This window comes from Salarias fasciatus, chromosome 6, assembly GCF_902148845.1.
Source record: "Salarias fasciatus chromosome 6, fSalaFa1.1, whole genome shotgun sequence".
Classification (NCBI taxonomy): domain Eukaryota; kingdom Metazoa; phylum Chordata; class Actinopteri; order Blenniiformes; family Blenniidae; genus Salarias; species Salarias fasciatus.
The window spans coordinates 3,010,131-3,034,291 of record NC_043750.1 but is presented as its reverse complement, the minus strand read 5'-3'; the positions used below and the strand labels follow the sequence as shown (position 1 = coordinate 3,034,291).

Below are 24,161 nucleotides of genomic sequence, written 5' to 3'. Positions count from 1 at the left end.
TCGCGTTTTCACGTTTTTATTTTTTAAAAATCAACGGTAACAGCTGGAGGGCTGAGACTTTCAGGGTTGCCTCGGGGTCCCCTTCTGCACCTGTGGTAAAATTTTCAGCCTCCCGGGACATGTAGAAGTATGTTAAACAGGCAAATGCTAACGTTTTGCGGCTAAAAAACGAGCTAATTTAGCTATTTTCGTTAATAGCTCCCAAACGGTGATAGCTAGCCGGCTCAAACTCGCACACAGGGTGCGTGGTGACCTTAGGCACCCATCGATATGGGGCAGCCCCGCCCACCGCGTAGAATTACTGCACAAAGTGGGCGGGAGCTGAAATTAGCCGTTAGCTGCTAACCCTAACTTTGAGCTTTAATAACTCCTAAACGATTAGGGTTAGGAGGATGGGATTTGGATGCATGACTCCCGGGAGGGTCCCTGATGGGTGTGTAAAAGGATATCCCTCCAGCGCGTGCACAAGCCGCGTGGTTGTTGCATTTAGCATTAGCCGCCGCTAACGACTTTGGAGTTGAATAACTCTGGAAGGGGAGGGGCTAGGAGGGTGTGGCTTTAACAGCTGACCCCCAGGGGGGTCCCTGACCTGTATGTAGGACCTCATCCCTCTGCTGCCCTCCTAGCCCCGCCCAATGACCTTTTACCTCAGGAGCGCGTTTAATTGAATAACTCAGGAAGGGGAGGGGCTAGGAGGGTGTGGCTTGAACAGTTGACTTCCAGTGGGGTCCCCGACAGTTGTGTGCGATGGCATCCCGATCGGACCTTTGGATCTCCTTCAAATCATGTTTTTTCACTTTTTTCAGCGAAATCTCATTTCAGAGAGGATTGGGAGGCTGATGGCATAGTAACCCTAGAGGATCTGTAGTCTGTCATAGGGGGTGAAAATTAACGCTTTGCCCGATTGGCACAAAACTCGGGGAGGTTCATCGGGGGTGCTGGGAGAGCCGCTGTGTGGATTTTCAGCCCTCTGGGACCAACTTGACCCTAGGGGTCAAAGGTCATCGAGCCCTAGTTCGCAAACGATTAGGGTTAGGGTTATGCAAATTTGATATGCGTCTCCCCGGGGGGTCCCTGACAGGTCTGTTGAGGTTTCATATCTCTAACCCTAGCGTAAAAATTTGACCTCACGAATCAGCGCATAGTCTATATGGATGGATTGGGAGGCCGATGATGAGCATTTTCAGCCCTCTGGGAACCTCGTAACCCTAGCGGTCAACGGTAATCTAACCCTAATTCCATCAACATTAGGGTTAGGGTTATGGGAGTTGGATATGTGTTGATACGCGATGAGCCTTGGGTGTCCTGAGGGTCAGTTGGGTGAATTTCCACCATGAAATTTCGGACCTCTCGGGGACCGGCAACAACCCCATACACGTATTTCTTGGGCTGCTGACTGTCTGTTTTGGGTGTTTTTGGGCTCATCCTAGCATGTGGAGCTAACATGGCTAAGGATTCCAGATTCGGTCAACCAATGACCGCTTCTGGAATCAGCTATAACTCAGCTCAGGAAGGAGCTACAGTGGTAAGATTGGTGTCAAATTAAAGCTTAGGACCTCAGCAATGCAATGGTGGTGGTTTCAAGTGTCTAAATGCAACTTTTTAAAAAACGATGTCACATTCTGGAAGGCAATTCCAGATTTCGTCAACCAATGACCAAATCTGGAATCAGCTATAACTTTGCCCGGGAAGGAGCTAGAGGGCTGGGATTGACTTCAGATGATAGCTGAGAGCCTCAGCAGTGCAATGGTGGTGGTTTCAAGTGTTTAACTCCACATTTAAGGGTCAAGGACTTATTCTGGAAGGGGATTCCAGATTTGGTCAACCAATGACCGAATCTGGAATCTGCTCTAACTCTGCCCAGGAAGTAGCTAGAGGACTGGGATTGGCTTCTACTGACAGCTGGGGAGGTCCCTGACAGGTGTGGTGGGGTGTCATCTCTCTACCCCCTGGATAAAAATTTGACCTCATGAATCAGCCCATAGTCTATGTGGTTGGATCGGTGGGGATGAGCCTTGGGTGTCCTGAGGGTCAGTCGGGTCAATTTCCACCATGAAATTTGGGACCCCTCGGGGACTGGCAACGACCCCGCACACGTGTCTCTCGGGGCGGTGACTGTCTGTTTTGGGTGTTTTTGGGCTGATCCAAACACTTTGAGCTTCAAAGACGCAATCTGGAAGGGGATTCCAGATTCCAGATTGGGATTCCAGATTCCAGATTCCAGATTCCAGGTTGGGATTCCAGATTCCAGATTCCAGATTCCAGATTCCAGGTTGGGATTCCAGATTCCAGATTCCAGATTCCAGATTCCAGGTTGGGATTCCAGATTCCAGATTCCAGATTCCAGATTGGAATGGGATTCCAGATGCGGTCAAGCAATGATAACTCCGCCCAGGAAGTAGCTAGAGGACTGGGATTGGCTTCCACTGACAGCTGGGGAGGTCCCTGACAGGTGTGGTGGGGTGTCATCTCTCCAGGACCTCTAGAAATGTTTGACTTCACCAATCGGCCCCCGCTCTCTAGCGTTGATCCGGGCTGATGAGCTTTCTTTGTCCTCAGGGTCGGTCGGGTCAATTTCCAACGTGAAATTTTTGACCCCTCGGGGACCGGCGGGACCCCCACCCACGCGTTTGTGGGGGTGTGACTGTCTGTTTTGTGTGTTTTGGGGCTCGTCCCAACATTTTTGGCATTTCGGGTGAAAATCCCACATGGCCGGGTTCTCTGATTTATTTAGAGTCATTTTGGTGAAAAACATGGGTTAGCCACTTGAAAACTGAATTTTAAAATGGTTTTCTAACTTTTGATGGCTCTCTAGCGCTCAAAACATAGTGGTCAAAATCCGGAATTGAGATTCCGGAATTGAAAAAACCGGAAACGGAATTTTCAGTTCTGGATTCCAGATTCCAGATTCCAGATTCCAGAATTGCAAATTCCGGATCCGGATTCTTCCGTTCTGGAATTCCAGATTCCTATCAAATCGACGGTGTCCCCTAACCCAGACCCTAAACCTGACCTAAACCTGACCCTGACCCTAAACCTGACCTAAACCTGACCCTGACCCAGACCCTAAACCTGACCTAAACCTGACCCTGACCCAGACCCTAAACCTGACCTAAACCTGACCCTGACCCTGAACCAAAAATCAAGTCTGAACATCAAAAAGGCCAAAAAAGGTCTGACGAATAGTGAGGACCGGCCCAAATGTTCTCACTTTCCACAAATTGTCCTCACTTGTAAGGTTAAAAACCCAATGTCCTCACAACATATAGCTGTACAAGTACACACACACACACACACACACACACACACACACACACACACACACACACACACACACACACATGCACTCGCAGACACTCAATCTGCCGTCGTGCCAGTAACGATGGGAATTCGGTCGTTCGGGACTTTGATCGGTACCGCCCGGATTCCGTCGGAGCGCCGGAGTACCAGTTCCTGTTGAACCGGACCGGACCGTGTTCCGGTACCTGAAGGCATCCTGGAGACTGAGGGAGTGGAGGAGTCGGGATTTTCCACCCGCACCTGAACGCAGCACTCATAGGAGCGGTTAGCGTCGGTAGCTAGCATGTCAAGAGAGCGCGGGAAAGCACGGCTCCGCCTTTCAAAAAGCGCCGCAGATTCCGGGAAAACGTCTGGTCTCAGGAAGCTCCGGGTTCAGAACCAGATTTTCAGAACCAGATGTTCTCCAGGATGAGCCTCAAAACTGCGGCTACAACTCCTGCATCCAGCACCGTTAGCATGCTAGCATCAGTCAGAACACGAGCAGTCGTGATGTTACGACCCCAGGTCTGTTCCCCGTAAACTTGGAGCAGTTGTGGCCCTGGGGTTCTGGGGGGGGGGGGGGGGGGGCACCAGCTCCTAGACTGGGGCTAACAGTTAGCACACTAGCATCTGCAGAAAACTAGCCTCTGTTAGCAACTCATCCACAGTAGTCCACTAACAGCTTTAAACAGAGTGTGTAGACCACGGAGTGTGTAGACCACGGAGTGTGTAGACCACGGGGTGTGTAGACCACGGGGTGTGTAGACCACGGGGTGTGTAGACCACGGAGTGTGTAGACCACGGGGTGTGTAGACCACGGTGTGCGTAGACCACGGGGTGTGTAGACCACGGGGTGTGTAGACCACGGGGTGTGTAGACCACGGGGTGTGTAGACCACGGTGTGTGTAGACCACGGAGTGTGTAGACCACGGAGTGTGTAGACCACAGGGTGTGTAGACCACGGGGTGTGTAGACCACGGAGCTGCAGCATGAAACATTTGGTTCTATGGTCGGAGCTCCAGAGGAAGGAGGACCTTCCAGCAGCTGTGGGGTCTTTAAAGGGAAGAGTAAAGATTCCTCAGCTGGTTGATGATGGGAAGATGGCGGCGTGGCGCTGGTGTGGCGCCGGCGCGGCGCCAGTGGCCGGTCATGTTCCCAGAGGCGCCTTGACATCCGCCGGCAGACAGGAACGTCTGGATTCTGCTACGCCGACCTTTGATCAGGAAGCGTAGACTCATCCCTGAGATGTCCAGGCTACGCTCTGACTACATCCAGGCTACGCAGCCCCCCCCCCGACCCAGCGCTCAGAGCTAAGGCGAGGGAAGCGCTAAGAGCTAAGAGCTAGCGCCACACCGACTTCCTGTACCAGCCTGTTCCCGGCTAGCAGCGCTCTCTGGGGGACAGATACGCCTTGGCGTCGCCCGATGCCCTGGAATGTCAGGATCTGCAGGGAAACATGGCGGCACAGCGGTGCAGCCGCTATCCGCTAGCTGCTAGCCACACACTCCGGGCAGACAGACCAGCTGAGCGCTGCGCCTGGCGGTCTCCTGGCTCAGTGCTGACGTCTGATTGACGTCTGATTGGCCACAGGAGGCCCGCCCCGTTCCATGGTGCCGGTGGTTTTAATCGGGCGGGTCCTGAATATCCGAACACTCGGTCGTTATGACGACGTTCAGTCAATCATTTTGCGATCCGACTATCTGAGCAAACCCTCCGACGTCCCGTGTAACCGGCGACGCACCGGGCAGAAGTCCCGGTTCCACCGGTAGACAACGCAGAACGCTGACGTCCCTCAGAGCATCGTGTCGCCGGCCCGCCCCGGAAGACATGCAGAGGACACGCTGCCTGCGTCCTCAAACACTCCCCCGTCCTGTCCATGGACCGTCTGTCCCCCTGTCCTGCAGGAGGCGCTACAGGAGCCTCCGAACCAGAACCAGAACCAGAAGCACCCACCGAGGAGCAGGTTCTCCCCAGACCGGAGCTTCTTTCCAACACATGAAATCTGAATTTAATTTAAAGGAATACTCCACCCAAAAACGATTTGGCCTCATTTTCTACTCACCCTCATGCTGAGAAACACTCTGGAGCACCTTTTTGATGTCTCAAATGCAGCTGGAGGTCCGGGGGGATTTTCATTGTCAACAAACAGGGACCGACCGAGCCCGAAAGAAAAAACGGTCCATAAAGTCCACAAAATGTGCCCATTTTCCTTCGTACTGCTCCTCCGCTGTAATTAGGGGTGTTTAAAAAAATCGATTCGGTGATATATCGCGATATGACGTCACGGGATTCTCACATCGATTCAAAATACGTCCATATCGATTTTTAATCATGTATTTACCCGCAAATATCCATTGCGGCGTCTTTTTGTGTGCTGCACTTTTACTCCTGGCCACTAGCTGGCAGCACACCACACCAGGAGCTTTGCAGAGCCTCCAGTCCGCCAGAGGAAGAACAGCATCTCGCGAGAGCTCTCCCGGTGGTTTCTTTACACTACCGTCTCACGGTAACTGGATCACACAACAGTCTCCCGCGGCGGAGGAAGTGGGAGACGCTCCGAGGAATATTTATAAAGCCGGAATCTGGACGCACTGTGGCTTTTACAACCAGGACGGAGGGACAGATAAGAGCCACGCCGTTTGTAAAATGTGCTTTGCAAAAGTCAAATACAGCGGAAACACCACCAACCCACATGCATTTGAGCAGGATGTCCCCATGCAGGACACCCTGAGGGACCTGGACAGCTGTGAGGGACAGGCTGCGTCCCCCCAGGAGTGTGAAGGAGCGTTGCCTCCTCAGCAGGTCCTTCCTCCCTGCTGCTATCAGACTCTACAGCCAGCACTGCTCCAACTAGTCCAAACACACACCGCACACTGTTCCAAATGACATTCCTGTGTATTTGTCTTCTCATGTCTCACATTTTTCTATAATATTGTACATATGTCTGTCCTATATGTATATCTAAATAATATGTAACTCATATCTGTTAATATTATAGTTTACATATGTGTTCTGTCTTAAATGTGTATTTAATTTATATTTGATTTATATCTGTCAGTGTATATCTGTTATTTCTTTATATCTGTCTGAAACTTATATTTAAATTATGTCATTTAGTTTGTATCTGTTATTTAATTATATTCATCCTAAATTTATAGTTAATTTTTCTATGTATGGCTGGACCTTGTAAATTCTCATATTTTGCATTTCTTTTCTCTGTGCTGCTTAACATTGCAATGTCCCCCTGTGGGACAAATAAAGGAATTTCAGTTCAATTCAGTTCAGGGTTTTACAATGACTGCACTTTATTTTCTCAAAACATGTCACATTATTGAAGGTTTATGTAGCCTTTATTTTTATTCACTGTTTAAATGAAAAAGTATCCTGCAACTTGTTTGAAGTTAAATATCGCTGCTTGAGTGCTGCTGTTGCATTTGGGATGAATAAAATGTGTTTCATACAAGTTTTCTCATGAAGTACTACTAGTTTCCAAATTAGTTGTTCCTAAAGTATCGCAATAATCGTCATGAACATTTGGTATCGGGATATATCGAATCGTGACCCACGAATCGTGATACGAATCGTATCGCCAGATACTCGGCGATACACACCACCAGCTGTAGTCCAAGAGTCCTGAGCGGTAACGTCCATGATTCATTCCACACGAGGTCGTTAAGTACAGCTTTAGAGGTCAACAGCGTGATATCGTACCCCCGCAGTGCAGACGTCTGCCGCGGCTTCATACTTCAGGGTTAGACGAGTCGATTCTGTTCTATGAAGTACTTCACCTCGTTTTCTTTTGTTTTTTTCACTTCGTAATCAAATCTTATTTTAATTTCGTGTCATATTTTATATTTTAGCTGCTTAACTCCAGTGTTCCTGAGGGGGGCCTTCACTCTGAGGGGGGGGGGGGGTCCTTCACACTGGGGGGGGCCTTCACTCTGAAGGGGGGGGGGCCTTCACTCTGAGGGGGGGGGGGTCCTTCACTCTGAAGGGGGAGGGGGGCCTTCACTCTGGGGGGGGGGTCCTTCACACTGAGGGGGTCCTTCACTCTGAGGGGGTCCTTCACTCTGAGGGGGTCCTCCACACCGGGAGTTGGTCCTGGTCCTCTGCTGGGGTCACTGTGCTCGGGTCCTCTGGTCCCGGCTGGCCTGGGGGGCTCCACACCTCGGTGTGGGGGTCCCTTGGTCTGGCGGGGTCGGGGGTCGGGCGCTGGAGCCCCAAGTATTAATGACCTTCACCTTCTCCTGGTGTGGACGGCCCCACTGGTAGTGTTTTCCCATGATGCTTAGTGCCGTGCCATGTCTCCTCTGCTGTGTGCAATATCATGGGAGTGTGTGTGTGTGTGTGTGTGTGTGTGTGTGTGTGTGTGTGTGTGTGTGTGTGTGTGGTGCGCATACTGTTTGATGGTGCAGTTTTTTATTCTTTTTTGTTTTTATGACTTTTTTTACTGTTCAGCACTTTGTGTTTTTATAAACATGAAAAAGTGCTCTACAAATAAAGTTTGATTTGATTTGACAGACAGACAGAGGACAGACAGAGAGACAGAGGACAGACTGACAGAGAGACAGAGGACAGACAGACAGACAGACAGACAGAGGACAGACAGACAGACAGACAGAGGACAGACTGACAGAGAGACAGAGGACAGACAGACAGACTGACAGACAGAGGACAGACTGACAGACAGACAGAGGACAGACAGACAGAAGCAGATGATCTGAGTCAGACTCACCGCTGGAAGAGAGTCGGCTCGCTCGCCCCCGACCTGCTGGACAGGAAGTAAACCGTCACTGCCACAACCAGCAACCAGAGGCCTGTGTGTGTGTGTGTGTGTGTGTGTGTGTGTGTGTGTGTGTGTGTGTGTGTTCTTGTATTTCTATCCTTGTCGGGGCCAAATGTCCCCACAAGGATAGCAAAACGTGGAACGACGTGCCTTGTGGGGACCTTTTTCCGGTCCTAAGTAGGAGAAACAGTGTTTTCTTGACCATGTTGTTGTTACTGAAAAAAGTAAAAGTGCAAAAACATTTCTTTAGGGTTAGGCTTTGTTGTGGTGTGGGTTAGGGTTAGGGTAAGGGTCAGGGTTAGGGGCTAGACATGAATGGGAGTCAATGGACGGTCCCCACAAGGATAGAAATACAAGACTGTGTGTGTGTGTGTGTGTGTGTGTGTGTGTGTGTGTGTGTGTGTGTGTGTGTGTGTCGCCCCCCCGCCCACACAGGCACAGAACACAGTGAAAGGAGGAACATGAGGAGATGCTCTGCGGGTCTGAACAGCCCGAGAACCTGGACTCAGCCCCTCCCCCAGGCCCAGGCCCACACACACACACACACACACACACACACACACACACACACACACACACACACACACACACACACACACACACACACAGCGAAGCTTCACCGGACTCCGCCAAACACTGAAGCACTCTTCCCACCGGCCAAACAACCCATTTGGACCCGCTCACACCCGGCTCCTCGTGCAGGGGAAGGTTCTCTTTCAGGTCTTTCAGCCCTGCAGTCGACGCGGGTTTTTAGCGGGTCGCTGCTGTCGGCTTTTTAGAGGGAGGGGCGAAAGGGAGTGTGAAAGGCAGACGCGAGTCGACGCGGTAATTTACGTGATGAGGTTAACGCAGCGCGGCTACGTTAGCGCGCTAGCTGCTGTTTCTGGACCCAGCTGAGACTTCCTCCAGGGCGACCCGGCACTGCAGGACAGGAGGCCAGAGCTCTGGTCCGGGAGGAGGAGGGTCGCTGTTCCGCTGCACTGTTTACTTTCACTTTGCTCCGTCGCGCTGATGATGTCATCAACTCGGGACACCATCAGCGCAGGAAGACGCAGCGACGCGGCTCGCCAGCAGGGGGTCAGACCCGGGTCTGCAGGCGGAGGGGGAGGAGCCTGAAAAGGCAACTCTGAGCGGGTCGAAAACACGGGTCGACCCACGAGCTGCAGGGGGAGGGGGATGAGAGAGGATTCAGCCGCTCTGCTGGAGAACAGGGTCTGCAGGTTCTGAGTGTTCCGGAGCTTCCTGAGGGGCGGAGCCACAAACGAGACGGAGCGCCGGAGATGGAGGTCATGGAGGAAGAGGGGAAGCGATGGAGAGGAGGCAGAGGAGCGGAGAAAAGCCACAACTCCGGAAAGAACACTGAGTCCGAGTCACTCCGGAGCAGCCGGGACCGGAACCCGAACCAGAACCGAACGCCGGACCAGAACCGGAACCCGGACCAGAACCGGTGGAGGCAGCCGGAACTGGAACCCCGGACCAGAACCGGACCAGAACCGGACCAGAACCGGTGGAGGCTGAGGAACAGTCGCCGTGGCGATCTGAAGCCTTCAGAGTTTCACAACGAATCTCACAAACTGAAAGCTGCGAGCAGCTCTGGTCCAGACCGGGTTAGCCCGGTCCCCGACCCGCCAGCTGACCGTGGCGGTCGGAGACAGTTCCTCTGGACTGGCAGACCAGGGCAGACCAGAGCAGACCAGGGTGGTGGTTCAGACCCCTCAGACTCCCTGGTGAGTCTGTTCCAGGTTCTGGACAGGAGGACTCCACCGACAGTCAAACCTCTGTTGGGGAGAAGGTCTTCAACCGTGTCCCTCGTGGTGTCTCTTGGGGGACTTTAGGAGTCTGGAGTCTGGGGCCCCTTCTTCAGGGTCTTCAGGTCTCTGCAGGACCAAACAGGACTCTGGTCCACACTGCCAGCAGGAAGCTGGACCTGTTCCTGGAGCATGTTGGACTCCAGCAGGGAAGAGCTACGCCACCAGGGGGAGGAGCTACGTCACCAGGGGGAGGAGCTACGTCACCAGGGGGAGGAGCTACGCCACCAGGGGGAGGAGCTACGTCACCAGGGGGAGGAGCTACGTCACCAGGGGGAGGGGCTACGTCACCAGGGAGAGGAGCTACGTCACCAGGGGGAGGGGCTACGTCACCAGGGGGAGGGGCTACGTCACCAGGGGGAGGAGCTGCGTCACCAGGGGGAGGAGCTACGTCACCAGGGGAGGAGCTACGTCACCAGGGGGAGGAGCTACGTCACCAGGGGGAGGGGCTACGTCACCAGGGGAGGAGCTATGTCACCAGGGGGAGGAGCTACGTCACCAGGGGGAGGAGCTACGTCACCAGGGGGAGGTCCTACGTCACCAGGGGGAGGGGCTACGTCACCAGGGGAGGGGCTACGTCACCAGGGGAGGGGCTCCATCACCAGGGGAGGAGCTACGTCACCAGGGGAGGAGCTACGTCACCAGGGGAGGAGCTACGTCACCAGGGGAGGGGCTACACCACCAGGGGGAGGAGCTACAAAACAAGGGGGAGGAGCTACATCACCAGGGGAGGGGCTATGTCCCCAGGGGGAGGGGCAACGTCATCAGGGGAGGGGCTACATCATCAGGGGAGGGGCCACGTCACCAGGGGGAGGGGCTACATCACCAGGGGGAGGGGTCACATCACCAGGGGGAGGGGCCACACCACCAGGGGAGGAGCTGGGAGTAGAGCTGCTCCTCCACATGGAGAGGAGCAGTGAGGAGGCTCAGCTCCTCTTTAGGACGGAGCCTCCTGGACGCCTCCCTGGGGAGGAGTTCTGGACATGTCCCACCAGGAGGAGGACCCGGGGAAGACCAGGACAGGACGGACTGGGATGAGAACTCCTCAGGATCCTCCAGGAGGGGCTGGAAGAAGAGTCTGGGGACAGGAAGTCTGGAGACAGGAAGTCTGGCATCCCTGCTTAGACTGCTGTCCTCGCCACCCAGTTCCGGATCAGTGGCAGAAGGTGGATGAGGTGCTGCAGTCTGGCAGCAGCTCTGCCCAGAGCCGGATGCTGAAAGCTGCACGAGCCAAAAACTACTTCAAACCTTCCTCAAACGGCTGGAAATGAGTCCCTGTCTCTTTAAGAAGCTGCTCAGCTGAGAGACACGCCCCTTCAGAGTGGAGAGGGGCGGGGCAGCCAGCTGTGCATTATGGGTGGAGCTGTGCATTATGGGTGGAGCTGTGTAGCACCGAGCGTTTCAATTCAGGGATTACTCAGATATGCTGAACGGTTCAGGAAACGACTCCATGAGTCTTTTCAACGGGGAAACGACTCTCCAGCTTTATACAGGCTCAGAAAGAGGATTTTTCTGAAACTCCTCCTTTAAAGTCCAGACTTAGCCCCGCCCTCCGGGGGACCAGCGGTCTGACCCACTGATCTGAACGTTCTCCGGGTTCTGCGGCCTCACAGTTTCATCAGGAGTTGTGTCTCTTCTACTGAAACATGGGGGGGGGGGGGGGGGGGGGGGGGGCCACGTGACACACAGAGCCGGCGGCTCCTCTCACCAGTCTCGAGCTGATTGGCTGAGAGGGCAGAGGGGCCGCCACCAAGAGGAGGGAGGCTGAGGAGGAGGAGCAGGAAGGAAGAGGAGGAGGAGGAGGAGGAGGGTCCAGCCGGGAGCCCGCGGGGCCCCCTAGGGCGGCAGAGGGCCCGGGGCCCAGCCTGAGGACCAGGGGGCCGCGGGGCCGGGGGGGCTGCTGGTCATCGCTGCCGGATGACTGACGGGGCAAACGAGGCCGGACGGGGCAGAAAGGAGAGCAACCTGTTAGCTCCACCAGGGTGTGTGTGTGTGTGTGTGTGTGTGTGTGTGTGTGCGTGCGTGCGTGCGTGCGTGCGTGTTAGAGTCAGAGGTCACACCTCGGGATCGGTGATTCCCTGGACGCACTTGGGACACTCCCAGCAGCTGGGCAGGTCTTGGTTCACCACTCCGTCTCCCGGAACCTGAACACAGCATCAGTCCATCAGGGACCAGAACCAGAGAGGTCCAAAAACACCCGGTCCAGCAGAGCTCCCGAACCAGGCCTGGTCCGGAACCTCAGCCAGTCTCTCAACGTCCCCCCTCCCCCCGCGAACTGAAGCAAACAGGTCAGAGGTCATTCATGCCCCGTGCAAACTCTATGTAATGTAAAAATCCACAGAGCCGCACCGCTGCCAGCGATTCACAACCAGAGGGAGGGTGACCCCCTGCTCACACTGCATAGTGCGTGTGTGTGTGTGTGTGTGTGTGTTACCGTCAGACAGGCAGGATGGACGATTTGTGCGCAGTTGGAGCACTCCATCAGTGTGAGGGACGGGTCTCCAGTCTCCTCCTGGTTCGGCTCCTTACAGATCTCACACACTGCAGACAGCGGGAGGCCCGGCTACACACACACACACACACACACACACACACACGGCTGTTATTACTCCGCCTCTGACCTCCACTCTCTGGTGTCTCGGTGGACGGTCCACTCGGGGCTCACAGAGAGACACTGCCGCAGGACGCAGGTCTGCTTCAGCTTCCCCGGACCGCCGAACTTCTTCATGTCCCGGCAGAAGTTACACTCGCCGCACTCCGGCCTCACGCACGCCTCACAGCGCTTACACCTGCAGACAGGAAGCCCGTCAAAACAACAGGCGGCGTCAGTCAGACAGGAAGCCAGGCGTCAGTCAGACAGGAAGCCAGGCGTCAGTCAGACAGGAAGCCAGGCGTCAGTCAGACAGGAAGCCAGGCGTTGAGACAGGCGGCGAGCCACTGACCTGACCCTGCGGCGCCGCAGCACTGACATGGAGGAGGCGGGCTTCTGGGGCCGCGGGGCCGGGACGGGGACGGGGACGGGGACGGGGACCAGCTTGGGACGGGGAGGTGGAGTGGGCGGAGGAGGAGGCCGGTACCACGACGGCTGCAGGAGGCAACGACACCGTCAGTCCGGCCGTCTTTTATTTTGAAAGGCCGGACAGGAAGTGCGCGGCTCACCCTGCGGGGCCAGCGGACGACGGGCTTCCCGGTGTAGGACAGCTTGGGGACGTCGTTGGCGTGTTCCTTCAGCAGAGCCTGCGGAGACGGCGGACGTGAGACGGGCGGTGGTGGCCGGGGACAGACGGTGGTGGACGGGGACAGACGGCGGTGGACGGGGACAGACTGCTGGAGCACCTTGACGTGTGAGACGAGCGCGGCAGCGTTGTGGATCCCGGCCGGGACGCACTTCCTGTTGGACGGCAGCACCTCCAGCTTCCCCAGCAGGTTCCACAGGCCGTCCAGCTCCAGGGGGGTCAGGTGGATTTGACCTGCGGGGGGGTCGTCGTCACTGTCCCCTTCCTCCTCCTCCTCTTCCTCCTCCTCCTCTTCCTCCTGCTCGCCGGACGCTTCAGAAGCAGGACGCTTCTTCAGACCTTCAGGAGACGAAACCCGACAGCGCTGAAGACAAGACGTCATTCAGCGGACTGTGTGGACTCTGAGGACTCTGAGGACTCTCTGTGGAATCTGAGGACTTTGAGGACTGTGTGGACTCTCTGTGGACTGTGTGGACTCTGAGGACTCTGAGGACTCTGTGTGGACTCTGTGTGGACTCTGTGTGGACTCTGTGTGGACTCTGAGGACTCTCTGTGGACTCTGAGGACTGTGTGGACTGTGTGGATGTCCACGCGCCGGGACTCACCGATCCCCAGCGAGAGCTTCTGGAACTCGGGCGTCAGGTAGGACGTCCCGGTCAGGCTGAAGACGTAGCGGTCCAACACGTACCAGCACATCTCGTAGTAGAACGGGAACCGGAACTTGACGGGAACCTGGACAGAGCAGACAGGGGTCTTCAGCCACCGCCGTCCCGCCGCCCGGAGGACGGGGGACGGGTCTGGACCTACTCGGGTTCTGTCCTCGATGCTGCAGACGTCCAGCTGCGTGGGGACGTTGAAGCTGTGCAGGAAGTTCCCTCCGAAGACCAGGGAGTCCACCGGGGTGTAGACGGCGTGGATCCAGCCTGAGAGACACGGTGGCCGTCAGAGCCGTCCCCGTCCCCGGGGTGGGGGCGGGGCCCGGGATGGGGGCGGGGCCCACCTGAGGGGATGATGAAGGTGCAGCCCCGCTGCAGTTCCATCCGCTGGCAGTCGGACGCTCGGTCCCCCAGGAAGACGTCCCCCTGCTTCCCGGACAGAACCCAGTCCTCATACAGCTGCAGGTTCTGGGGGGTCGGGGGGATCAGCCAGAACACCTGCAGACACCAGACCTGAGCCCGGGATGGAGAACCTCCTCCGGGACGGGGACCCTCGTCTGGGACGGGGGGACCCTCGTCTGGGACAGAGAACCCTCCTCTGGGACGGGGGACCCTCCTCTGGGACGGGGGGACCCTCCTCTGGGACGGGGGGACCCTCGTCTGGGACGGGGGGACCCTCGTCTGGGACAGAGAACCCTCGTCTGGGACGGGGGACCCTCCTCTGGGACGGGGGGACCCTCCTCTGGGACGGAGAACCCTCCTCTGGGACGGGGGACCCTCCTCTGGGACGGGGGGACCCTCCTCTGGGATGGAGAACCCTCCTCTGGGATGGAGGACCCTCCTCTGGGACGGGGGGACCCTCCTCTGGGATGGAGGACCCTCCTCTGGGACGGGGGACCCTCCTCTGGGACGGGGGACCCTCCTCTGGGACGGGGGGACCCTGGTCTGGGACAGAGAACCCTCCTCTGGGACGGGGGACCCTCCTCTGGGACGGGGGGACCCTCCTCTGGGACGGGGGGACCCTCCTCTGGGATGGAGGACCCTCCTCTGGGATGGAGGACCCTCCTCTGGGACGGGGGGGACCCTCGTCTGGGACAGAGAACCCTCCTCTGGGACGGGGGACCCTCGTCTGTGATCTGGACTCACCTTGCTGCCCCGCAGGACGTGGTACCAAACTGAGGTTCCCCCAAAGTCGACGTGGAAGTCGGTGTAGCAGCCCTCCACGCTCATCAGGCAGTACCTGAGGACAGCAGGAGAACCCTGAGGACCCGGAGACCCCGGAGGACCCAGAGACCCCGGAGGACCCTGGGAGGAGCTCTGGTTCCGGACCAGGTGGACCTACTTCTGGACTTTGGGGTACTGCATGTCGGGGACGGAGCTGCTGGAGTCTCTCTGTCTCTCCTTCAGGTGACGAGGCCACATGGTGTCCACCCAGTCCAGGAGGTCCAGCTGCACACACACACACCACACACCACACACACACACACACACACACACACAGACACCACACACCACACACACACACACACCACACACACACACACACACACACAGACACCATGTATGTGAGTGCCGGGTGGGTGGGTGGTGCTTGGCAAGTGGGTGGGTGGATGCTGGGTGGATATTGGGTGTTGGGTGGATGCTGGGTGGTGTTGGGTGGTGTTGGTTGTTGGGTGGTGTTGGTTGTTGGGTGGTGTTGGGTGGTGTTGGTTGTTGGGTGGTGCTGGGTGGTGTTGGTTGTTGGGTGGTGCTGGGTGGTGTTGGGTGATGTTGGGTGGATGCTGGGTGGTGTTGGTTGTTGGGTGGTGCTGGGTGGATGCTGGGTGGTGTTGGTTGTTGGGTGGTGTTGGTTGTTGGGTGGTGCTGGGTGGTGTTGGGTGATGTTGGGTGGATGCTGGGTGGTGTTGGTTGTTGGGTGGTGCTGGGTGGTGTTGGGTGGATGCTGGGTGGTGTTGGTTGTTGGGTGGTGTTGGGTGGTGTTGGTTTGTTGGGTGGTGTTGGGTTGATGCTGGGTGGTGTTTGTTGTTGGGTGGTGTTGGGTGGTGTTGGGTGGATGCTGGGTGGTGTTGGGTGTGGATGATGGATGCCGGGCCGTGGCGGTCTCACCGTGGCCGGCCTGCGGACCAGGCGGTCCAGCTTGGTGTGGCTGAACTCCAGACTGGTGGCGTTGTAGAGCTTATCCCTCTGGGACGGCGGCGTCTCGTAGTAGCGCGTCCACTGGGCCATGGACATCTCCGTGGCCTTCTGGGTGCTCACGTCCATCACGTCCATCATCCGCCTGCTCCCTGAGAGGACGAGCGCCGCCATCAGCATCCGCCCGCCGTCTCGCCTCCGTCCACACTGAGACGGAACTCAGCTCTGAAACCCGACACCACCCGGCCGGCCTCAGCGGTCCCCGGACCAATGAGGAGACAAAAGGCCTCAGCACGCTCCCCCGTCGCCGCAACGGCGTTCCTACGACGTCTACGTCGTATGCCTACGACGGGCTACGCCGGGGCTTGACGTGCGCCTCCCGAAAAAAGTGACTTTGCGTCGAGGCGACACGTGGTGACGTGAGCGTCGAGGGCTGTGATTGGTCCGCTTTCGTGCTGTTTATAGAATGAAGTAGAACTCACCCGGAATGCTTTTCTGATCCGAACTTCTTTCTTCAGGAGAAATTTAGATCCAGAATGGAGCGGCGCACATCGCTATACTGCTAGCAGTGTTACCCCTGCTAGCAGACGGGGCTGTGTGTAGAGCCGCTCCTCAAACGGCTTTAATCGTCCAAAAGCTCATTAGTTTCAGCAACATGTCCTCCTGGTCCCTCAGCCTGTCCTCCTCCACAGCCCGGGGTCCAGGTATGTCATAGATGCAGATATATGTTCGGTGAATGCGCGCGTGTCTAGATACGTACGTCTAGAAATCTATGTCTATAGATCTATGTCTAGGTAAAGCCGACGCTACGGAAGCCGCATTGCTGTTGTGACTGCTAGCGGCTTGGCAGAGGAGGGCGTTCCCTTGACGGAGAAGCAAGACATGTTCAGCGGCGGCGTAGGGACGCCGTGGCGGCGACGGGGAGCACACTGAGGCCTTCAACCCCGGCAACACTGAAATATTCAGGTCAGAGACACGCCCACTCAGGTCAACCCGAGCCAGAGCCTCGGCTCCGCCCACTGAGGTCAAACTGAGGACAAACCTTAGCAAGTCTTAGCAAGAGTCTGTCCCGAACCTGTCCTCAGTCTGTCCCGAACCTGTCCTGACCACTCCTCCAGACCGATGGAGGCTGGTCCCGGTGTGGGACGCCGCGCTCTGCAGCATGCTGTGATAAACAAGGACCAGTGTGTGTGTGTGTGTGTGTGTGTGTGTGTGTGTGTGTGTGTGTGTGTGTGTGTGTGTGTGTGTGTGTGTGTGTGTGTGTGTGTCTCAGTCTTACCCACAAACATCTTGACGTCGTTGACGCTGAAGTCCGGCTCTGGCATCCTGGAGACCAGAACCCAGCAGGTCAACGGCAGAGTGGAGGACAGCAGAGGACAGGGGAGGACAGGGGAGGACAGCAGAAGACAGCAGAGGACAGCAGAGGACAGCAGAGGACAGCAGAGGACAGCAGAAGACAGCAGAGGACAGCAGAGGACAGCAGAGGACAGCAGAGGACAGCAGAGGACGGCAGAGGACGTGGCTTACTGCAGTCCCAGTCCGTCCGGCCTCTGGAACAGGACGGGGTCCCTCAGACCGCCTCTCTGGACGTACTCATAGGTGAAGTCTGGACCGGAGGACAGACGGCGGGACGTCAGTCTTCTGGGTGCTCGTGGTGCACGCGGTGCGCGTGGTCGTGCACGTACCTGTCCCCGCCATGCGGACGATGCGGGCGGAGCCGAAGCGCTCGCTGCTCAGCGGCTCGTCCAGGTCGAACGTCCTCCGCCCGTCCGTCTCCTCGTCCGAGACGCCGTCGTCATGGTAACGGCGGCGGGTTCCGGCGCGCTGCAGGGGAGGGGGGAGGTCAGCGTGGCTGGGTGGAGCCGGCTGACCCCACCCCCATCCCCATCCCCACCCCATCACCTCCATCACCTCCATCACCCCCACCGCATCACCTCCATCACCCCATCACCTCCATCACCCCCACCGCATCACCCCCATCACCTCCATCACCTCCATCACCCCCACCGCATCACCTCCATCACCCCCACCGCATCACCTCCATCACCCCCACCGCATCACCCCCATCACCTCCATCACCCCCACCACCTCCATCACCCCCACCGCATCACCTCCATCACCCCCACCGCATCACCTCCATCACCCCCACCCCATCACCTCCATCACCCTCACCTCCATCACCTCCATCACCCCCACCACCCTCACCCCATCACCTCCATCACCCCCACCCCATCACCTCCATCACCCCCACCACCCAGACCTGCCACCAGGCCCTTCCTCAGGTGCCAGGTGTCCAGGTGATGGAGGTGACCAGGTGTCCAGGTGATGGAGGTGTCCAGGTGATGGAGGTGTCCAGGTGTCCAGGTGATGGAGGTGTCCAGGTGATGGAGGTGTCCAGGTGAGGAGTCTTACCAGCCTCTTGCTGAACCGCGGCTTGGACTCGTCCATCATGACAGAACCTCCAGGACCAGAACCTCCGAGCGCCGAGCCGCCTGCCTCCACCTCCCTACAGCCGCCTCCACCTCTGCCTCAGTGTCCCTCAGTCTGTCCCACGGTGTCCCTCAGTCTGTCCCACGGTGTCCCTCAGTCTGTCTCTCGGTGTCCCTCAGTGTCTCTCCGTGTCCCTCAGGGTGTCCCTCGGTGTCCTTCAGTCTGTCACTCGGTGTCCCTCAGTCTGTCACTCGGTGTCCCTCAGTCTGTCCCTCGGTGTCCCTCCGCTCGGCGGTAAACCACCGGAGGACAGAGACTCTCGGGACGTCGGAGGCGTCCTCAGCCGCTACCCCCGCCTTCTGCCCGCCGCGTCTCCTTCACGCCACCCGGTGCATTAAAATACAGGAACGACTACAGTTACTTATCTGTAAGTTACTCCTGAACTCGCGTATTTCCACGCCAGCGTTACTCTCTCAGTGTAAAGTTAGCGCCGTTTCCGAACAGCCGCCATTTTCCTTTCCATCACAAAACATCCCTAAGCCCCGCCCACACTGCGGAAGTGAACCAATGAGAGCCGAGCCAGCGGACCGTTCATTGGACTGCAGCCTTGTCACTCACCGCAGCGTTCGGGGCGTCCTGATTGGTCCAGAGCGACCAATAGCCGCTGAGGGGCGTTCCTAACTGCCCGCTGGCAGCGCGGCTGGAGGCAGCCGCCGCGCTATTGGCTGACGGTGTCTGACGCGGTTTGTTACTGGAGGAGCTAGCCAATGGCGCTGCGATACATTCCCCAAACCCCGCCCCCGCCCGTTCCCCATTAGAAGTCATCCTCCACCCGTGACTGGAATCCGCCACAGACCGGCGTTCCTCCGTCCTTACCCCCATCCTGACGACCAGTGCGCGCGCGGCCTTCGTCCCGTCCAGGCGCGTGAGTCTCCGCGGGCCGCTCCGCTCTCCCGCAGCCTCACGCCGCGCCACGCGTTTGGCTGCTCTGCCTCAACAAGGAAGCGGCGCAGCTCCCGACAGCGACTGGCCGCTGATTGGCTGGGGAGTGTCCGCCGGCTCCTGTGATTGGCGGAGCGCGCCTGTCCATCAAACATGTACGGCAAGCGAGAGGACAACACGCCAAAGTGAGACGCGCTCGCTCACGAGTCAAACACAATGTCAGTCATGAATGATGAGAGAACTGAGCTCACGAGCGCCTCGACGTGGCGTTTCAGGCCGGAGCGCGCGACAGGCAGACCCCCTGACCTCCTCTGGAACCGGAACGATCCTGTCTCAGCTCAGTGCAGAGACGGACCATCCACACCAGACCTTCCGTCTGAGGTTCAGTCTTCCCAACAAACGATCCGTCTTTCCTTTCACAAGAGAGATGCAACAGGACGAGTCCAGGCTGGGACGACAGCTCCAGAGACTCTTGACTCCCACAGGGGACTGTCAGTCCCAGAGACAGAGAGAGAGGGACGGAGAGAGGCACAGAGGGACAGACACAGAGAGAGACACAGAGGGACAGACACAGAGAGAGAGAAACAGAGGGACAGAGAGAGAGAGAGGGACAGACAGAGAGATAGAGAGGGACAGACACAGAGGGACATTGAGAGAGAGAGGGACAGAGACAGAGAGGGACAGAGAGAGAGAGACAGAGGGACAGACACAGAGAGAGAGAGACAGAGGGACAGACACAGAGAGAGAGACACAGAGGGACAGACACAGAGAGAGAGACAGAGGGACAGAGAGAGAGAAACAGAGGGAGAGAGAGCGAGAGAGAGAGGGACAGACAGAGAGAGAGAGGGACAGACAGAGAGGGACAGAGAGAGAGAGACACACAGAGGGACAGACAGAGAGAGAGAGACACAGAGGGACAGACACAGAGAGAGAGACAGAGAGAGAAACAGAGGGACAGAGAGACAGAGAGAGACAGAGTCACCGAGGAGAGAGAGGTAAAGGGACTGGAGGCGTGGTGGGGGTGTGGTGGGGGGTGTGGTAGGGGTATGATGGGGGTATATTGGGGGTGTGGTAGAGATATGATGGGGTGTAGTGGGGGTGTGGTGGGGGTATAGTGTAGGTGTGATGGAGGCGTGGTGGGGTTGTGGTGGGGTATGATGGGGTATAGTGGGGGTGTGGTGGGGGTATAGTGTAGATGTGGTGGGGGTGTGGTGGAGCTGTGGAGAGGGTATGATGGGGTATAGTGGAAGTGTGGTGGGGGGTATAGTGTAGGTGTGGTGGGGTATAGTGGGGGTGTGGTAGGGTGTGGTGGAGGTATAGTGGGGTTATGATGGGGGTGTGGTGGGGTTATGATGGGGGTATGATGGGGTTGTGCTGGGGGCGTGGTGGCGGTGTGCTGAGGGTATGATGGGGTGTGATGGGGGTGTGGTGGGGGTGTGATGGCGGTGTAGTGGGGGTATGATGGGGTGTGATGGGGTGTGGTGGGGGTATGGTGGGGGTATAGTGTAGGTGTGATGGAGGCTTGGTGGGAGGTGTTGTGGGGGTATGATGGGGTATGATGGGGTATAGTGGGGGTGTGGTAGGGGTATAGTTTGGGTGTGGTAGGGTGTGGTGGAGGTATAGTGGGGTTATGATGGGGGTGTGGTGGGGTTATGGTGGGGGCGTGGTGGTGGTGTGGTCGGGGTATGATGGGGTATAGTGTTAATGTGGTGGAGGTGTGGTGGGGGTATGGTGGGGTATGATGGGGTATAGTGGAGTTATGGTGGGGTATGATGGGGGTGTGGTGGGGGGTATAGTGTAGGTGTGATGGAGGCGTGGTGGGGATGTGGTGGGGGTATAGAGTAGATGTGGTGGAGGTGTGGTGGGGGTATGATGGGGTATAATGGGGGTGTGGTGGGGGGTATAGTGTAGGTGTGGTGGAGGTATAGTGGGGTTATGATGGGGGTATGATGGGGTATGATAGGGGTGTGGTGGAGGCGTGGTGGGGGTGTGGTGGGGGTGTGATGGGGTGTGGTGGGGGTATAGTGGGGTTATGATGGGGGTATGATGGGGTATAGTGGGGGTGTGGTGTTGGATATAGTGTAGGTGTGGTGGGGTATAGTTTGGGTCTGGTAGGGTGTGGTGGGGTATAGTTTGGGTCTGGTAGGGTGTGGTGGAGGCAGTGGCGGACCGTGCATTTCACACTAAGGCCTTCAGAGCAGATCCGCCTGAACCAATCCACCTCTCAATAACTATTTTGTCTACAAAAAAAATCTTATTATGCAGATATGCACATAAAGAGTTGTTGCACAGCAGATAGATACTTGTGCAGCCAGAATAAATGCCTTTGCTGAAGTGCACAAGTCTCCTACTACATCTGTGCACATACAACAAGCATCAACTTAATAAAACAGCAATATTATTTAGGAAAAGAGGAACATTTTACTCACCAAAATCCCCATTATTTGAAAACAAAATCCATCCTCCTTTCCTTCCTCAAAAAGAGTTCAACTGCTCTGTCATATAGATTATCCGTGCGTTTCAGTTCCATAAAGCCAGGGCTGAAAGTCCAGCTGCCCTGTGGGATTTCTGGCGTAAGTTTTATTTCTCTTCAGGTCTTCTTCTTCTTTGGAATAATTGAGGTAGGCGACCAACAACTTAGGTGCATACCGCCCCCTACTGTATCTCTTGGTGAATGTAAATCAGAAGGCCTGGATCTGCTGTTATTAGAAGCTAGAAGGCGCTGAGTCACCAACTCGAAATCTGATTGGTTGAAGCAACTGTCTGATTGGTTGAAGCAGCTGTCTGATTGGTTGAAGCAGCTGTCTGTTTGACGCTTCACTTTACTTCACTGCGCCATCAGGAACGGATAGCGAAGGCCTCGGGCAGATTCCTTTGACCCTAGCAACAGATGATGCCTGAAATCTGATTGGTTAAATGATTTAATATGAAAAAAAACATGTCTGGAAGCAGCGCAACCACGGGAGAACTATGAAAGGAACTGGAACATACCGTTTGGAATCATTTATTAATTATTTATGGACAAAATATAATTTACATCAGTCTGTAATTCAGATACTTTTTAGGCCAGCAGAGAAGGATTTGCAGGCCCTGACGGCCCACCACTGGGTGGAGGTATAGTGGGGTTATGATGGGTGTGTGTTGGGGTTATGGTGGGGGCGTGGTGGGGGTATGATGGGGGTGTGATGGGGGTGTGGTGGGGGTATGATGGGGGTATAGTGTAGGTGGGATGGAGGCGTGGTGGGGGTATGATGGGGTGTGGTGGGGTTATGGTGGGGGCGTGGTGGTGGTGTGGTCGGGGTATGATGGGGGTATAGTGTAGATGTGGTGGAGGTGTGGTGGGGGTATGGTGGGGTATGATGGGGTATAGTGGAGTTGTGGTGGGGGCGTGGTGGGGGTATGATGGGGGTGTGATGGGGGTGTGGTGGGGGTATGATGGGGTATAGTGTAGGTGTGATGGAGGCGTGGTGGGGGTGTGGTGGGGGTGTGGTGGGGGTGTGATGGGGGTGTGGTGGGGTATGATGGGGGTATGGTGGGGGTATGATGGGGTATAGTGGGGGTGTGGTGGGGGTATAGTGTAGATGTGGTGGGGGTGTGGTGGAGGTGTGGTGGAGTTGTGGTGGGGGTATGATGGGGTATGATGGGGTATAGTGGGGGTGTGGTGGGGGTATAGTGTAGGTGTGGTGGGGTATAGTGGGGGTGTGGTAGGGTGTGGTGGGGGTATGATGGGGGTGTGATGGGGGTGTGGTGGGGTATGATGGGGGTATGATGGGGGTATGGTGGGGGTATGATGGGGTATAGTGGGGGTGTGGTGGGGGTATAGTGTAGATGTGGTGGGGGTGTGGTGGAGGTGTGGTGGAGTTGTGGTGGGGGTATGATGGGGTATGATGGGGTATAGTGTAGGTGTGGTGGGGGTATAGTGTAGGTGTGGTGGGGTATAGTGGGGGTGTGGTAGGGTGTGGTGGAAGTATAGTGGGGTTATGATGGGGGTATGATGGGGGCATGGTGGGGGTATGATGGGGGTATGATGGGGGCATGGTGGGGGTATGATGGGGTGTGATGGGGTGTGGTGGGGGTATGATGGAGGTGTGATGGGGTGTGGTGGGGGTATGATGGGGGTGTGGTGGGGTATGATGGAGGTGTGATGGGGGTGTGGTGGGGGTATGATGGGGGTGTGGTGGGGGTATGATGGGGGTATGGTGGGGGTGTGATGGGGGTGTGGTGGGGGTATGATGGGGGTGTGATTGGGGTGTAGTGGTGGGTGTGGTGGGGGTATGGTGGGGGTGTGATGGGGGTATGGTGGGGGTATGATGGGGGTATGGTGGGGGTGTGGTGGTGGGTGTTCCGGCTCCTGCTCCAGGCCTCACTTGCTGCACTGTGGGGGTTCTCCTGGTTCTCCTGACGTGTCTCGGGTTCCATGCTGGCTGTGGAGAACAGCGTCTCACTCCCACCACAAACAAGTCAAGAGGACGAGGACAGAGGGGGCGGAGCCAGAAAAACATGTTTATTCCATCAAGACACATTTTAACACCACATGTAAACATGGAGCCTGAGTCCAGCAGCTCCGGGGGGGTCGTGGTCAGTCGGGTCGGGTGGATCAGGTCTAGTGGATCAGGTCCAGTCTGGTGGATCGGGTGGGGACATGCAGGACATGCAGTGCAGCTAGGATTGTCTAAAGTGACGTTGTCCAACGTCCTACACACAAAGGCCAACTCCACTCCAATGGGTCCAAACGCAGCTAGAGGGGCACAGCAGGGAGTCCACAGCAACTCTGACGACACGAGATCAGCCTGGACCTGCCGGACCAGGACCACCCACAGCGGTCCTGGTCTCACGTGGTCCTGCAGACCCGCCTCGGGTCGTCCTGCAGACCCGCAGACCTCCACGCCGC

At 56.8% G+C, this 24,161-nt stretch overlaps 1 protein-coding gene across 3 annotated transcripts in view; it reads right to left on the bottom strand.

Annotated features, from left to right (window-relative positions):
• The window catches only part of LOC115390418 (lysine-specific demethylase 2A-like), a 32,887-nt gene extending 13,549 nt beyond the window's left edge, over positions 1-19,338 (bottom strand). The window contains exons 1-17 of one of the 3 annotated variants that reach the window (XM_030094281.1): positions 19,205-19,338; positions 17,584-17,722; positions 17,426-17,504; positions 17,178-17,224; positions 15,872-16,050; positions 15,108-15,214; positions 14,912-15,005; positions 14,110-14,263; positions 13,917-14,032; positions 13,715-13,841; positions 13,210-13,448; positions 13,033-13,110; positions 12,816-12,958; positions 12,539-12,662; positions 12,308-12,436; positions 11,934-12,017; positions 8,015-8,050 (exon numbers count right to left, since the gene is read on the bottom strand). In XM_030094281.1, the coding sequence (XP_029950141.1) occupies positions 8,015-8,050; positions 11,934-12,017; positions 12,308-12,436; positions 12,539-12,662; positions 12,816-12,958; positions 13,033-13,110; positions 13,210-13,448; positions 13,715-13,841; positions 13,917-14,032; positions 14,110-14,263; positions 14,912-15,005; positions 15,108-15,214; positions 15,872-16,050; positions 17,178-17,224; positions 17,426-17,504; positions 17,584-17,722; positions 19,205-19,210 (1,881 nt within the window). In that variant the 5' untranslated portion in view covers positions 19,211-19,338. Of the gene's footprint in view, positions 1-8,014; positions 8,051-11,933; positions 12,018-12,307; positions 12,437-12,538; positions 12,663-12,815; positions 12,959-13,032; positions 13,111-13,209; positions 13,449-13,714; positions 13,842-13,916; positions 14,033-14,109; positions 14,264-14,911; positions 15,006-15,107; positions 15,215-15,871; positions 16,051-17,177; positions 17,225-17,425; positions 17,505-17,583; positions 17,723-18,310; positions 18,889-19,204 lie in introns of those variants that run through there. The other 2 variants (XM_030094279.1, XM_030094280.1) reach the window with 2 other exon arrangements.
• Positions 19,339-24,161: the final 4,823 nt, after the last annotated feature.